Source organism: Monodelphis domestica, chromosome 8 (assembly GCF_027887165.1).
Source record: "Monodelphis domestica isolate mMonDom1 chromosome 8, mMonDom1.pri, whole genome shotgun sequence".
Lineage (NCBI taxonomy): Eukaryota > Metazoa > Chordata > Mammalia > Didelphimorphia > Didelphidae > Monodelphis > Monodelphis domestica.
This window is the reverse complement of record NC_077234.1, coordinates 4,322,667-4,336,778: the sequence shown is the minus strand read 5'-3', so window position 1 is coordinate 4,336,778 and position 14,112 is coordinate 4,322,667. Positions and strand designations below refer to the sequence as shown.

At 55.7% G+C, this 14,112-nt stretch overlaps 2 protein-coding genes across 2 annotated transcripts in view; one reads left to right on the top strand and one right to left on the bottom strand.

Moving 5' to 3' along the window:
- LOC100014232 (probable cation-transporting ATPase 13A5) overlaps positions 1 to 14,112 on the bottom strand; it is a 52,560-nt gene that overhangs the window by 20,105 nt on the left and 18,343 nt on the right. The window contains 7 exon segments of the mRNA XM_056807750.1: positions 567 to 780; positions 4,383 to 4,425; positions 4,428 to 4,589; positions 5,094 to 5,206; positions 6,675 to 7,060; positions 7,108 to 7,566; positions 12,558 to 12,734. Of these exon segments, the coding sequence (XP_056663728.1) occupies positions 567 to 780; positions 4,383 to 4,425; positions 4,428 to 4,589; positions 5,094 to 5,206; positions 6,675 to 7,060; positions 7,108 to 7,566; positions 12,558 to 12,734 (1,554 nt within the window).
- LOC107649921 (uncharacterized) lies at positions 3,908 to 12,738 on the top strand. The gene is made up of 2 exons (XM_056807804.1): positions 3,908 to 9,371; positions 9,597 to 12,738. The coding sequence occupies exon 1, from the start codon at positions 6,621 to 6,623 to the stop codon at positions 7,899 to 7,901; it is 1,281 nt and encodes a 426-aa protein (XP_056663782.1). The 5' UTR covers positions 3,908 to 6,620; the 3' UTR covers positions 7,902 to 9,371; positions 9,597 to 12,738.

The window sequence follows — 14,112 nt, the reverse complement described above, 5'->3', positions numbered from 1 at the left end:
TCTTTTTTTTTTTTAATAAAACCCTCACCTTCCGTCTTGGAGTCAATACTGTGTATTGGCTCCAAGGCAGAAGAGTGGTAAGGGCTAGGCCATGGGGGTCAAGTGACTTGCCCAGGGTCACACAGCTAGGAAGTGGCTGAGGCCAGATTTGAACCTAGGACCTCTCATCTCTAGGCCTGGTTCTCAATCCACTGAGCTACCCAGCTGCCCCCTAAAAAGTCTTAAAAAAACAATTAAGGAAGGCAGAGGAAAAGGGGGAAAGAGAAATGAAAGCAATGCAAGAAGAAATGAAAAAGGAGATCCAAAAGCTGAAGGAGGAAAATCAGACCTTAAAAATTAGAATTGAGCAACTAGAAAGTAATGGTTTCATGAGAAATAAAAAAACAACAAAAGAAAATCAAAAGAATGAAAAAACAGAAGATAACATGAACTATCTTATAGAAAGTCCCTATCATGAAGCCCAGGAAAAGAGGTATATGTGGGAGTGGGGGTTGTGGGGAGCTTCATGTGAGGAGGGGACTCTGATGAACTCTCTAATAGAGGTTGTATCCACTTGGACCCAGTTACTCACGGTTGGTATAGATGGGCTTTTGTAAAGGCTTCTTCCCCTTTGAGAAGATGAAGGCAACCATGATGCAGTTGAAGGTGGCAATGAGCCACAGGGTGGTGCTCTCAAAACTCAGGATGGAATTCTGAATCAGAGTCCCATTGCCCATTGTCAAGTTGCTGTCTACACTGGCGTTGGAGAAGGAATCACTCCAGTTGGCCATGAAGCACTGCCTGCAAGAGAAGCACCAGCATTTAAGGGACTTCCCTTTCTACTCTCATCTGATTGGTTGAACAGTCAGAGCATCATTGGGTGGTTAGGGGACATCTACAATGCTGAGGCTCAGTTGATCACACAAGCCGCAGGACTTTCTTAAGGGCCTTCTTTCTAAATGCCCAGGAATGGTGCTAAGCAAAGGCAGGCAAAGACTGAGACAGAAAAGGCCCTGAGGAAGCCCCAGGAAAGCACCACTGACCCTGCCACTCAATGAGACTTTACCAGAGTACAATTTCCTTGGCATCCCAACAAGCTCCAATGGCTTGGGCCCATTGCCCAGCATCAGGGAGCACCTGTGGACCAGTCAGGGGCACTCTTTGGCTGCTTTGCTGGACTGAGCATCCATCAACAGTCACCAAGGATTTATTTACCTTTTGGCTGGCAGGGAGGCGCAAGAGGACAAGTAAAAAGAGGGAAGGGCCCGTGCCCTCCGGGAGTGTATTTTTATACGCCTACCCTCATGTGAGCCAAAGAAGAATGCAGAACATGTAGTGCAATAACCCTAGGGAGTCAGCTTCATCCTTGGGCCCTGGTGGGCAGGGATGGATTCACTCTTTGCACTTGAATCCCCAGTGCCTAGCCCAGAGCCTGGCACACAGTAGGTGCCTAATAAAGACTTATTCGGAGATTGAGACACAGTCGAGTGAGGATGCACTAGCAAGGGGGCCCCAACAAGAACAATGTTTGCTCTGCTGAGAGAGGGTGGCACGGGGGCATCGGCGGCCCCACAGAAGCAGCCTTTGTTCTCTGGTGTTCATTGCTTCATGGTGAGAGAAGGGATTCTGTCCTCTGCCCCGTGTTTGCATGGCTGCTGATAAAAGACAACAACTGCTTCCTCTGAGGGTGTTCACATACCAAAGCGCTGCGCGCCACCCCAGCAATAAGCCAGAGGCCTTGGCCTCCAGTTAGCCTGCTGAGGAAGGGGAGGAAGAAGAGAGGGGAGCCTCTGGGAGGGTTTCAGACGAGCGCGCGCTGGAGGAGGAAGCTTTGGTTCTTCATTGAACACCCGGCATGAAGTGGGGCCAGCTTTCGTTTTGCTTCCCCAAGGCTTGTTTGCTCAGAGGGCCTTCGTGCTCCATCAGCAGGCGCAGGAGCCTCCCCTCCACTTCTTTGGGCTTTCAAAAGCATCCCAGAGACACGCCCAAAGCAGAAGGCAGCAGGCTTGATGGGAATCCAAGTTGTGCTCCCATCCCCCCCCCTACATCATCTTCCAAAAACAAGGAAAGGACGGATGGAGCCCAGCTGGCCTGAAGACTGTCCCAAACAACATGGCGGCAGCACTTTGTTAGAGGCAAGGAGGACCCCTGGCCATTCCGGGGGAAGGGAGGAGAGTATGGAAGACTCGGCGGGGTACAAGAATGACCAGTAGCTCCAGTAGGAATTTGGTTACCATGGCGACTTGAAGCCGCGGAGGAGAAACAAACAGGAAAACAAAATGAGAATCCAATGAGAAGTAATGGCCGTGGGGAGAAAAGGAGGGGAGAAGGTCCCCATAATCACAAAGGCGGTCACAAACGCTAGAAGAGCCAGTTTAATTGAGCAGAGCTGTGGGTAGGGAGGCCCTCGAGGCTCTCCAAGTTCCCAGAACCACTGAGGAGTGAGACCACTTCCGGGGATCAGAAGTGCCTGGGAGGCGGCTCCTCTGTCCTTGAGTCCTCGCTGAAGACCAAACACGTCCATGCCTGGTAGATGAGAGCGACAGAAGCCACGAAGAAAGAAGCCGCTATGGAGCAGGGCCGGTGAGTGCCAGACATTGCTCCGGGTCCAGAAGACACAGAGCCAAAGGGGGCAGGATGGCCCGGCGGGTACGCTCTGCAGTGCTCTGGTTGGCGTTCAGGAAGGTGCCGTACCCAAGGGCAGGGGATAAGGGCTGCCGCCGACAGAGCGGCTTTAAGGTCTGCAGGGGCTTGGCAGACAGTCTCACCTGATCCTCGAAACAGCCCTAGGAGGTGGGTGCTATTATGAACCCCATATTACAGACGAAGAAACTACAAACAGAGGTCAAGTGACTCACCCAGTCATACAGCTGGTGGGTGATGCAAGACAACCTCAGGGCTTCCTGACTCGAAGTCCAACAACAGCCACTAGCCACCTCGCTACCGTCCTGTAACGCAGGCCCAGTGGCCCCTTCCTAGCGGCTCACAGGCACTCAGGGAATCTGCTAGAGGGTCTGTGGGTCAGATCTATTTTTGTAATAACACGAAGCGGCTTTACTTGCTCCTACAATAAACAGTCATATCCATAACTCAGATGGACAAAAGGACTTGGGTGGGGAAGGCCCGTCCCTTGTCGTTTCTAAGAGGGTTATAAAACCCTAAAGATACATAGAATTGGATGGGATGGGAGGGAGGGAGGGAGAGATGGAGGGATGGGAGGGAGGGATGGGAGGGGTGGGAGGGAGGGATGGAGGGATGGGAGGGAGGGATGGGAGGGAGGGAGGGAGGGAGGGAGGGATGGGAGGGAGGGATGGGAGGGAGGGAGGGAGGGACAGGGAGGGAGGGAGGGAGGGATGGGAGGGAGGGAGGGAGGGATGGGAGGGAGGGAGGGACGGAGGGATGGCAGGGAGGAAGGGAGGGAGGGAGGGATGGGAGGGAGGGAGGGAGGGAGGGATGGGAGGGAGGGATGGCAGGGAGGAAGGGAGGGATGGGAGGGAGGGATGGCAGGGAGGAAGGGAGGGATGGGAGGGAGGGAGGGAGGGAGGGAGGGAGGGAGGGAGGGAGGGATGGGAGGGAGGGAGGAAGGGAGGGAGGGAGGGAGGGAGGGATGGGAGGGAGGGAGGGAGGGAGGGAGGGAGGGAGGGAGGGAGGGAGGGATGGAGGGAGGGAGGGAGGGATGGAGGGAGGGAGGGATGGGAGGGAGGGAGGGAGGGAGGGAGGGATGGGAGGGAGGGAGGGATGGGAGGGAGGGAGGAAGGGAGGGAGGGAGGGAGGGAGGGAGGGATGGGAGGGAGGGAGGGAGGGAGGGATGGGAGGGAGGGAGGGAGGGATGGGAGGGAGGGAGGGAGGGAGGAATGGGTAGGATGGGAGGGAGGGAGGGAGGGAGAGGATGGAACTGTAGGCATGGCTCAAGAGAGGAGAGAAGAGGGAGAAAGCAGGGCGCCATATAACACTGCACTGCTTTGGAGAGTGCAGTTATGGCGTGCTGCCCCCAGCATGGCTCAGCGGCATGTGCTCTGGTGTTCCACAAGGTACCATGTTATTCCATGGAGGGGTCTTCCAGTCCCACGGCATTATCCTCTCTACGACAGTGCACTGTGTCCCCCAGTACAGTGCTGTGATCCTCAGCACAGCCTCCTACTTCAGATGGAAATAAAGGGACAGGCGAAGGGGCTTCCCTTGCTGAGGAGGGTCGCGGATCCCAGGAGGAGTCTGGAAGGTGGCGGAGTGGGGACGGTGTGCTGTAGCAGCTCCTCTCTGAGGTCTTTGATTATAAGGCAGAGTCTCATCTTTCGAAAAGAACTGAGGCTCCAGCACCCAACAGCAGACTGCAGACTCTCGATGGGATTTTGCCCTTTTGCCCCCTCGAATGATCCCCTGAGCGGCTGCCCCTCCAGCCTCACCTGCACCGATGTACCTCACGGTACCAAGGCTGCTGCTTCACAAGAGGAAAGCCCAGATCTGAAGGATGCCGGAAAAGCAGGTGTTCAGAAAGACAGAAAACAGCTGGGGGGGGGGGGGGCAGATGAGCTGCCCAGCAGGTCGGTACAGAGCCAGCTTTGGATATGCATGAGTGGAGCTCACCAACAAGGAAAAGAAGAAGGGCAGTTCTTGGTGGTTCCATGCCCACGTTGGGAAAACACCACCTAGAGAAGGTTTGTGTCATCTCTCCATGCATCTAACCCCCTTAGCCATCCTCTGGGTCCTCAAGCCTGAGCTAGAAATGAGAAAGAGGAAGCTGGTGCACAGTGGACAGAGCACTGGGCCTAGCTAGGGTCAGGAAGACCTGAGTTCAAATCCAGTCATCCAGAAGGAGGAAGCTATCTGGCTCCAGACAGAATTCTGAAGTGTACCTCGGGATCGGTCCCTCCAAACTGACCCTTGGAATGGTGTGTTTTCTGGTCTGCTGTCTTGGGTGACATCTTAGGAGAGAGGAACTCAGAGGAAGCTTCATTGTAGTGAAATATCAGTTCCATGGAGCCCTTCCCCACCCCAACTGCCATCTGGAACTACATGTGTCTTATATGTCTACAGAACATGCACAAACCTGTTGTTCTTATTCTGGTATTGAGTTTGTGACCCTGGGGAGAGAGTAGGAGAGGCAGGATTCCAACCCAGATCTTCTGGCTCCCAAGCCAGCTCATGTTCCATGAAATCTGGCTGCTCATAGAGCTTCTGACACATAAAAGTCGTTTCAGAATGAACTCGGGACTCGGAATTTGGATGACTGGGGGACAGGCCCCGAAGGGGGTTCAGTCAGAGGAGCTTCAGTTATGATAGTGTGTAGGGGGACTGGGGACAGGCAGGACTTGGGGTACAGCCCAGCTTGCTAGATGGTGGAACTCAGATCAAACTGTTTCTTCTTCTTTCCCCTACTGTGATAAAGGATGGAGAGGTTCTTCCTATCCATAACCACAGCAGCATTCTCCATAGTGGGGGCTTAATGAAGGCTGAACTGAATGCAATTGCATCGAATGTGTTTGGAATTGAACCTGTAGCACCGCTCCTCCTTGGGGAGCTGGAAGGAGTCTTAGCTGAGGTCTAAGTCCTTCTCTTTGCCAATGGCCGGCCTTCCAGGGCGGAGACTCCAGAGGATGTTTTGATCCCCTTCTTTCTCCGTGCTCTTGGCCAGGAACTAGGCGTGACTCTGTCAATGTTGGAAGAACCTTGGTGCAGAGGGGCCCATCCACGCAGCTGGCACAGGTTGGAGAGCCCATGGTCAGGGCACCTTTGGGAATGAGGGCTTCCCTAACACCGACATCGTTGTCCTGGTGAATCCCTGAAGACCAGTCATGGTGCCCCCGGACTGCTGTTACTGTCTCTCCTCTTACTACTAGCTCAACGACCCTCCCTCGGCAACATGAAGGCGTTGGACTGTATCTCCTCTGAAACCCCTTTGAGCTCTGGGGCTAAGATCTGGGGACGCTTTCCTCGTCGAGCACTAAGAGATCAACTGAGACTTTGAGGAAGAGTCCAGGGCGTCTTGCAGGCTGGAAATGCTGGTGCCAGTGATCTCCTTTTAGGTGGGAGCAGTCTTTGGTGCTTTCCTTGAGCCCAGCTAGTCCAGATCAGGCTACCTTTCAGGAGGACTTTGTTGGACAGCTCCTTCGTCAAGGCGAGCTTTTTATCCAGGCAGCCTCCATTAAGGTGGATTTGACATGATTTCTAGCCCAGGAAGTGAAAGGATCAAGAGAAGGTGGGGGGTTGAGCCCAGGATGAACCCCAGGATCATGCAGCAGAAGGAGAAATGACTTTATAGATCACTGAATCTGGCCCTTCAATGATACATGAGGAACCTGGGATCCAGCTAGGAAGCCGCTGAGGCAGGACTGGACTCCAGGCCTCTGGACTCCAGAGCTAGGATTCTGCCCACTAGCTGTGCCGCCTCTCTGAGGAAGTCAGTTTTCATGGAGTTCCCAGTCTCCAGAGATGGAAGAGACCTTCAAGGTGGTCTCATCCAGCTTTCATTTTACATGTGAACAAGAAGAAAAGGGAAAAGGAGCCCAGCGGGATGGGAGAGCTTGCCAGGGCAGCACCACTGGCAGACAGAGCTGGGATCCAAACCCAAGTCTCGTGACTAAATCCAGTGAACGGTGCTTCCGTCCCACCCTGCCGACTGGCTTCCCAGAGTCTGACCCCTGATGTCCAGACTGGCCGAAGATCGTGCGCCAGCTTTCCTGGCTGGGACATGTTACCGTGGATCTCGGGCCATGGATTTGGAGGAAACGAATGGAGAAACGGACAGACATCGACTGGGCCCTTGTTCGCGGGTCGCTGTGCCCAGGGTCGGCGCGCCAGGGAGCCCCGTCTTTTCAGTCCGCCTGCAGTCTGCCTGCAGCGGTGCCAGCCATTTGGCCAGCCGGAGCCCCTCTGCCCGGGCCGCTGGCCGGATCGGCCTCCTGCTCCGACAGCGGGATGCCAGCTGGGCCCTCTCCAAAGCCTGGAAGGACGGTTTTAGGTTGCGCATGAGAGTCGCTGCCCGTGAAGAGGAGATCGCGGCGCTTCTCCCCAAAGTGGCCCTGACGATCCCCTGGACGCAGCACGGCCAGCCCACCTGGGACGTGGGGCCGCCTGCCATGGCCTGCAAGCAGGTTAGAAACGCTGGAGGGCCTGAGGAAAAGGCCACACTGGAGCGGCGTCCCCCGGCGCAATGGCGCCCCCCGACAGCACCACAGGACCACCGAAGTCTCTGGACCGGCATCTCCTCCCCCCCAAAGCCTCGCCCTCTGTCCCTTCCCCGGGACTCAGCTCTCCTCCCAGTGCGCGGCTGCACAGGTCCTCTCTCCACGGCTCCCCCGCTGTCCGGACGAGCTCTCCTGCTTGGCAAATGCGCGCAGGTGGCCCGGGGTCTCGGCCCTCCTCTTGGGGTCCTGGGGATGCCCAGAGGACTGCCGGGCAGCGAGGGAGCCCGAGGGCCGCCTTGTCCGAGCTCCAGGTGGACGGAGGAGGAAGCGGGCTCAGAGCCGGCTCCCAGCTGCCTCGGGGACTGCAAGGACGACCTCCGCGGCCCGGAGGGATGTCAGCGCACACAGAGATGCCCCTCCTGGTGCTTCTCTGGGCGGCGACTCCGCCGTTCATCCCCAGACCCTGGAGGGAACAGGACGGCTCTGGGAACGAGTCTGTGTCTGCCCGTCACCCCAACTCTGGCTGGGAGCGACATGGAGCTAAAGGCCGGCCGTGGGCGAGCCAGAGACGAGTCGGGGATCCCCTGGCCGACTCGGAGGCGCTCATGCCTGGCTCTCTGGACTGCTCCAGAGGACTTTGGAGGGAAGAAGCGCTCTGGGGCTCAGTCAGACGGCCACCCCTCTAGCCAATGGCCTTGCCCTGCCCCCTCGTCTCCATGGCAGCCGAGGACGGGCAGCAACCCTGCTCTTCGTCTCTCCGTCCCTTGTCTGGACTCCAGTGAGCAGTGCTGTCCATGAACAGCAGAAGGCCAAAGGCGGGACTAAGGTGGGGGGCAGAGCCCAGCCCCCCCCCCAGGAAAGCTGGACAACCCAAGGGGAACGTCTCCTGGCCCCGCAGTCCTTCGCTGGCTCACCCCACGTGCCGACGCGGTAGCCGGAGGAAAAGACCCAGAGACCGTCGGCTCTCCCTCGAGGCCCCCGCCGGTCCCCTGGCACGCGTGCCCTGGTGGAAGGCAGGCTGGGCACAGAGGGGAGCAAAGGATGCTGGTCCTCGCCTCCCCTGAAGCCACCCCCATGAGCCCCAGAGGACCGGAGGAGGCCTTCTAGTCCAGCAATCCTTCAAGGGAAGAGGCCGTCCGGAGGTCTGGGCTCCTCCCGAGCCAAGTGCTTTGGGGGTTTCCGCAGGCACCGTTTGGCCTGCTCAGACTCGTGCCAACAACCACAGTCTGAGGGGTTGTTTGTTGACTGACTGCAGGACTTTCATGGGACCCTCTGGGGCCCTCTGCCTCGTCCACACCATCAGCAGTGTCTACACTGCCTCTCCAGGATGGAGGAGTCCAGAAGCCCAGACAAGAGGCTCAAGAACCGTCTTGACCGCGTCTCGTTCTCGCGTCTCCAGCCCTTGGCCCGGCCTCCTCCCTGGCATTCCCCGGAAGACTGTCCATGGAGGGAGCCTCGCTAGCGCCGGGCACGTGGGGACGGTGGGGGGGCCCGTCCGGGCCAGAAGGATCCCATTGGCCACATCAGCTGCCCGGAGGCCCCCCCAGCCTCGCTGGACAGCCTCCAAGGAGGGCGTCTGCTCTCAAGTGCTGGAGAGACGAGCCAGGGATGGCGAGGGGGTGAGGAGGGGCCTCAGCGCAGCCCTTAGCTCTGTCGCTCCTTCTGTCCAGGGCTGCGACTGCGGCTGCGGCGCTCACACCGCGGCTCTGTGATGGGGTGATTCTGCAGGCCTGGGGGGGAGAGTCGGGGAGGGAACCGCCCGCACCACACGCGCTACAATGCAGTGTCACCCCGAAGGCCAAGAGGGGAACACAAAGGCCCACATCAGGGACGGGCTTGTTCCAGATCCCATGTCTAGCAGGAGGCTGATCCAGGATTTGAACTCAGGTCTCCTGAGGTCAGACTGAGCTCTTTACAACAAGAAGAGGCTGTAGGGGGGGAAGGAAAGGGTTGGAGTGAGCCAGCCAGCCGGGGTTTTAATGGCCTTTGACACCCCTGAGGTGACCGCTAAGATCAAACCCCTTTACTCCTCCCATCAGACCCGACCGGATGATGTAGAGCGACTGGCACGGGCGCTGCTGGCCTGGATCTGCCCCGGGAGAGCCTGAAGCCCCGGGCCAGCTTCTCCCTCTGTCCAAGCGCCATCAGCCCAGGTCTGGGCCCGCAGCTTTCGCCAGCCTTCCTTTGGCGATCCTCCCGCAAGTGACCAAGTGAACCTCCTCCACTGACTTGGGGAAGCAAATCGCGGAAGTGTTGGGTGACCACTTGGTAGGATTCCCCAGTCATGGCCAAGTGGTGATCGTCAGCTCGCCCCACCTGGGGAGGCTGGGGTGGGGGGGAAACCAGGGGAGGCAGGGAGGAGACAAGAGGGGGCGGGGGGGGAAGGCCAAGGGGGGGGTCCAGGGTCCCTCTCTGGACCATTTGTATTGTTATGGAAATCTTCCAGGCATCCCATTGCACACCATAAGCACCTGCTTCCCCTTCCGTGCCCAGGCTGGTGCTCGTCTGCCTTCCCCACATTCGCCTGCCCAAGGAGCTCATTACCTGCAGATGCGTGGAGTGGCGCAGCCCTGGCCAGGCTGCCCGTGATGCAGAGTCTCACCAAGATGTGAAGAACATGCCCGAGCTCAGAAGAGCTGGGCTAAGGCTGGCCCAGCCACTTGGCATTGCTTTACGTGGAGGAGCCACGGAGAGGCTGGTGGGCTCAGTTTTCTCATGGATAACTTGGGGGAACAACGGCCACCCTTCCTTCCTCACAGGGCTGTGGGGGGAGAAAGCCCTCGATGGATGGAAGTCATTGCTGCTTCAAGGAGAAAACGCACTCGTGTATGGGAAGACAGTAGACACTCCATAGAGGTTTGCTGAGTGACTGCCTGAAAGGCTTGCTGGCTCCGGGACAGGCTAGTTTTATAAATATGGGATTAAAGGAAGGGCATCCCATTTTAAGTCAGGCAGCAAAGTTATGGAGACAGACCACCAGGAAGGAGAGAGATCATGGTCTCAGTCCCACTTGGCTTGCCTGTGAGACCTGGGGGAAACCATTTCTGCTCCCTGGGCCTCAGTTTCCCCATCTGTAAAATGAAGGGATTAGGCCAGATGGTGTGGGAGATCCCTTCGGTCTACAATCCTATGATAATACCTCCCAAGAGGCAGGAGTTACTACAATAGAGGCTGGCTTGGGTGGAAAGAAGGAAGGAAAGAAACCCAACAGGCTCCCCATTAGTGAATGCCAGACTGGGGGTTCCTGGAGAGCAGAATCTTTATTCCTTAAGACTGTGCATGGAAAGCATCTTGCAAGCCCTACAGTAGAGAAGAGTCCAGAGGGAACACTTATGTCCCTGTCCTCATTATTCCATGTCCATAGTCTGAAAACAGAGCTTTGTCCTCAGTGTGGCCAGTTTGGATTTAACTGACCCCAAAGCGTTGTACTCTATGAAAAGAACATTGGGTTGGAGATGAGGCCAATGGTATTAGGAGCCTGGATCCACCTCTTCCTTCATGGGTGAATTCCAATCTGTGCCTCAGTTTCCTTATGTGTAAAGTAGGGGGAGGGTGTGGTCAGTCCCAAGGTTCCCTCCTTCAGAAGCAGGCTCTCAGGTGGGCTTACCTTCTTTCTGGGCTCTTGCTCTTTGCTCTCTAACAGCTGCCAGGTCACAGATGCAAGAGCATCCCTTTGGGCTCATTGGCCTCAATCACGATCACCTTGTTACCTGGAGGAATCATTTCTGAATTCTTTGCAACGGTGATGGCAGTCTGAAGGTTGTCCCCTGGACAAAGACATCAGTGTTCCTTATTTCACGCGTGATGCTGATCCCAAGGAGCCCCTCCTGCGGGAAGCCCTTGGGTGAGTCCTGGCCCAGCCTGGGAGCTGGCACAAGCCCCTCGGCACATGGGGAGTGCGGCTGATCTCAAAGTCTGACACAGACGATTCTAGCCACCGTCTTAGGGAACTTCCACCCATTGTCGGCTCACCGGGGCTTCCCAGCTCCCTTCCAGGGCCACCTTCGTTAGCCGCCTTCCTCCCAGCTCTTTGTAGACCACTGCTCTATGTACACACACCTCCGCTCAGGAAAGTGGAAGCCTCTTGAGGGCAGAGACCCTTCCAGTCTTGTCAGCGCCCACCATTGGGGCAAATAGGAGGCATTAACGAAGATTTGCTGAGAAACTCCAACGCTTCTCATCCTCAGACAACATCCTCTCACTTCCGGCAGACCCAGAATCAGGGCTGGAAGGGGGCGCATCTAGTCTAGTTTCGGTCCCTTGTTTTCTCCATGAGGGAGCTGAGGTCTCAAGGGGAAGGGACTTGTTTCTGGTCCCCCAGGTCACCAGTGACTGAGCTGGCAGGCAAACACAGATATGGGGTTCTGATTTCCAGGTCACAACTTTTCTCCCCGCATATTCTCCCAGCAGATCTGTCTTGCTTTACACAGCACAGATGTTCCAGAAAATGTGCAGGGAATCTGGAATTTTTGTGGCTCAGAAGTGCATGAGGATTTTATTAAGCACGGGGGAAAGAAAGAACATTGAGTTTCGACTTGGGTTCAAATCCCGACTGTATTTTACTTCTTGTGCATCCACGGGCAAGTTGACTTGTCTTCTCTTGGCCTCAATTTCCTCATTTGTAAAATAAGGCTTTACATAAGATGACCTCGAAAGTTCTTTTCCCATTAGTAGGAACTTCCTTTCTAGATCACCCCTAAGTAGACAGCCATTGTGTGCTATCAGGAAGGAATGTATTCATCACCCAGTGAGCCACTACTTTCAAATCCAGAACTCACTACTATTTACACAAATGCTGACAGGGAGGGGGGGGGGGGAGTGCTATCTTAAGGACCAGAGTTCAAATCCTCTTCTCCCTGTGTGACCTTGGATAAGTCATCTCACTTTCCTCCTCAGTCACATGGGTGGTTGGGGGGGAAGAACTTTCCCAGATTCCTTGAATCAATCAATCAGTAAACATTTAAGTGCCTACTATGTATCAGGAACTGTGCTATGTTCTAGGAATACATAAGAGCAAAACAGGTCCTGGACTCAAGGAGTTTACAGTTTATGGTGGTAAATAAACATCCCGCTCCACCATTCTAGAAGCCTCATTTATTTATATAATTGGCTTGGGTGTGTGTATTTTGGAAGGACCACTAAAAAGAATTGGTTCCCAATTAACCTGAAATAGAAGCAAGGAAGGATGGCACTCCAGGTGGAGGAGATGGCTGGGACAAAGGCATGGCATCCCAAAATGGAGTGTCACATGCGGGCAACAGAGAGAAAGCCAGTTTGACTAGACTGTAGCATGGGGAGGGAATTCTTATCTAATGGTGCCAAAGACCTGATTGGGCAATTGATATCGGATCACAGTGGGCAACGTTCTGCTTCAGATGTGTCTCTGAGCCATCTGTCAGGGAGACAAGAAAACATTTCCACCTCCACTGTGTGCCAGGCCCTGAGCTAAGCCACCATGTCACCGGTCACTGGGAGAATCACGTCTTTAACTGGGAGGTCTATCTGGAAGAAGAGGCTGAGCGCAGTGCCCAGCACACGGTCAGCGCTATGGAAATGGTTCTTCTCATCCCCAAACACAAGGAACACAGAACGAGGCCCAGGACAGTCTCTGCCCTCAGAGGAGTTCACAGGCTAATGGGGGGCGGGGGGGGGCAAAATGCAGACAACTATGTCCCAGATGAGCCAAATAGCAGACAACCAGGAAATCACTAAAGGAGGCAAATGATGGAATTAAGAGGGGTTGAAGGGGGCATCTTAGAAGATGAGATGCTATTTGGACCTAGAAGGAAGCGAGGGAGAGCAGGAGGCAGAGTGGAAGAGGGAGAGCATCCTAGCCCCGGGGGATGCCAAAGAGTGTGCCTGGAGCTAAGAGACGCAGGGTCGCTGGATCAAGACGAGGGAAGGGTCCGTGTCAGGAGAGAAGGTCTAAGAAACCGAAATGGAGGAGAAGGGGCAGGTCAGGAAGGGCTTTGAGTGACAAACAAACTGAGGGGTTTGTATTGGATCCTAAAGGTGAGAGGGAGCTTCTGGGTGTATTGAGGAGGGTGGCACGATCAGATCTGAGCTCTAGGAAAATCCCTTTGGTGGCTGCCTGGAGGATGGGCTGATGTGAGGAGAGGTTGGGGCAGACACCCTCCACCCTGCATCAGGTGGGATATAATGAGGACCTGAACCAGGTGGGCCCGGGGTAGAGGCGAGAAGGGGGGATATTGGAGGGCTGGCACAAAGGTGGCATCACCAGACTGACTATGTGGGGTGAAAGGGAGTGAGAAGATCCAGAAGACCCCTAGGTTGTGAGCCCGAGGGGCTGGGATGGGGTGGTGCTCTGTACACCCAATCTGAAATGCCCAACAGGCAGGTGCTGATGGCAGACGGAAGCTCAGAGGAGGGAGGCCAGGTCTGAAGTCATGTTCATAGTGAATAGACCAGGGGCCAGTGGAAAGACTAAGCAGAAGGACCGGAAAGGTTTGCTTGACAGATAGGGAATCAGCAAAGGAGGCAAAGAAGACCTGCAGAGGAGAGAGAAGAACAATGACAGAGAAGAGTGAGAGGCAGGAAGGGAAGGAGGGGACAGTGCGGTCCAAGAGGATGAGCACTAAACGCATGTATTAGTCCTTGGTGGGGTGGCTAGAGGGGCCAGAAGAGGGGAAGAAAATGCTTTGGGGATCTCATGGTGAGGAGCTTCCTCTGCCTAAGAAGACCTGCAACTGCCTTATGGCTAGTCTGGGAGCCTGAGAGTTGTGAGGGGCCCCCAGGAGTGTCTGCGACAGAGTGTGGCCAAGGTCTTCCTGGTTCGGAGGCCAACTCTCTACTAGCTCATGTGACCTCCCAGGTAGAAGGCGCTTGATAAATGATTGTTCATTAGGCGTCTACTGAATAAGAAAGAGGCCACTGGTGACCATGGAGGCAGGAATGGAGGAGGCAAGAGACTGGGGATGATTGGTGGGTGGAAGAGACGGGAGCCCAGATCCAGGTGTCTCATTAGATTGGCCAAGAGGAAGGGCACCAC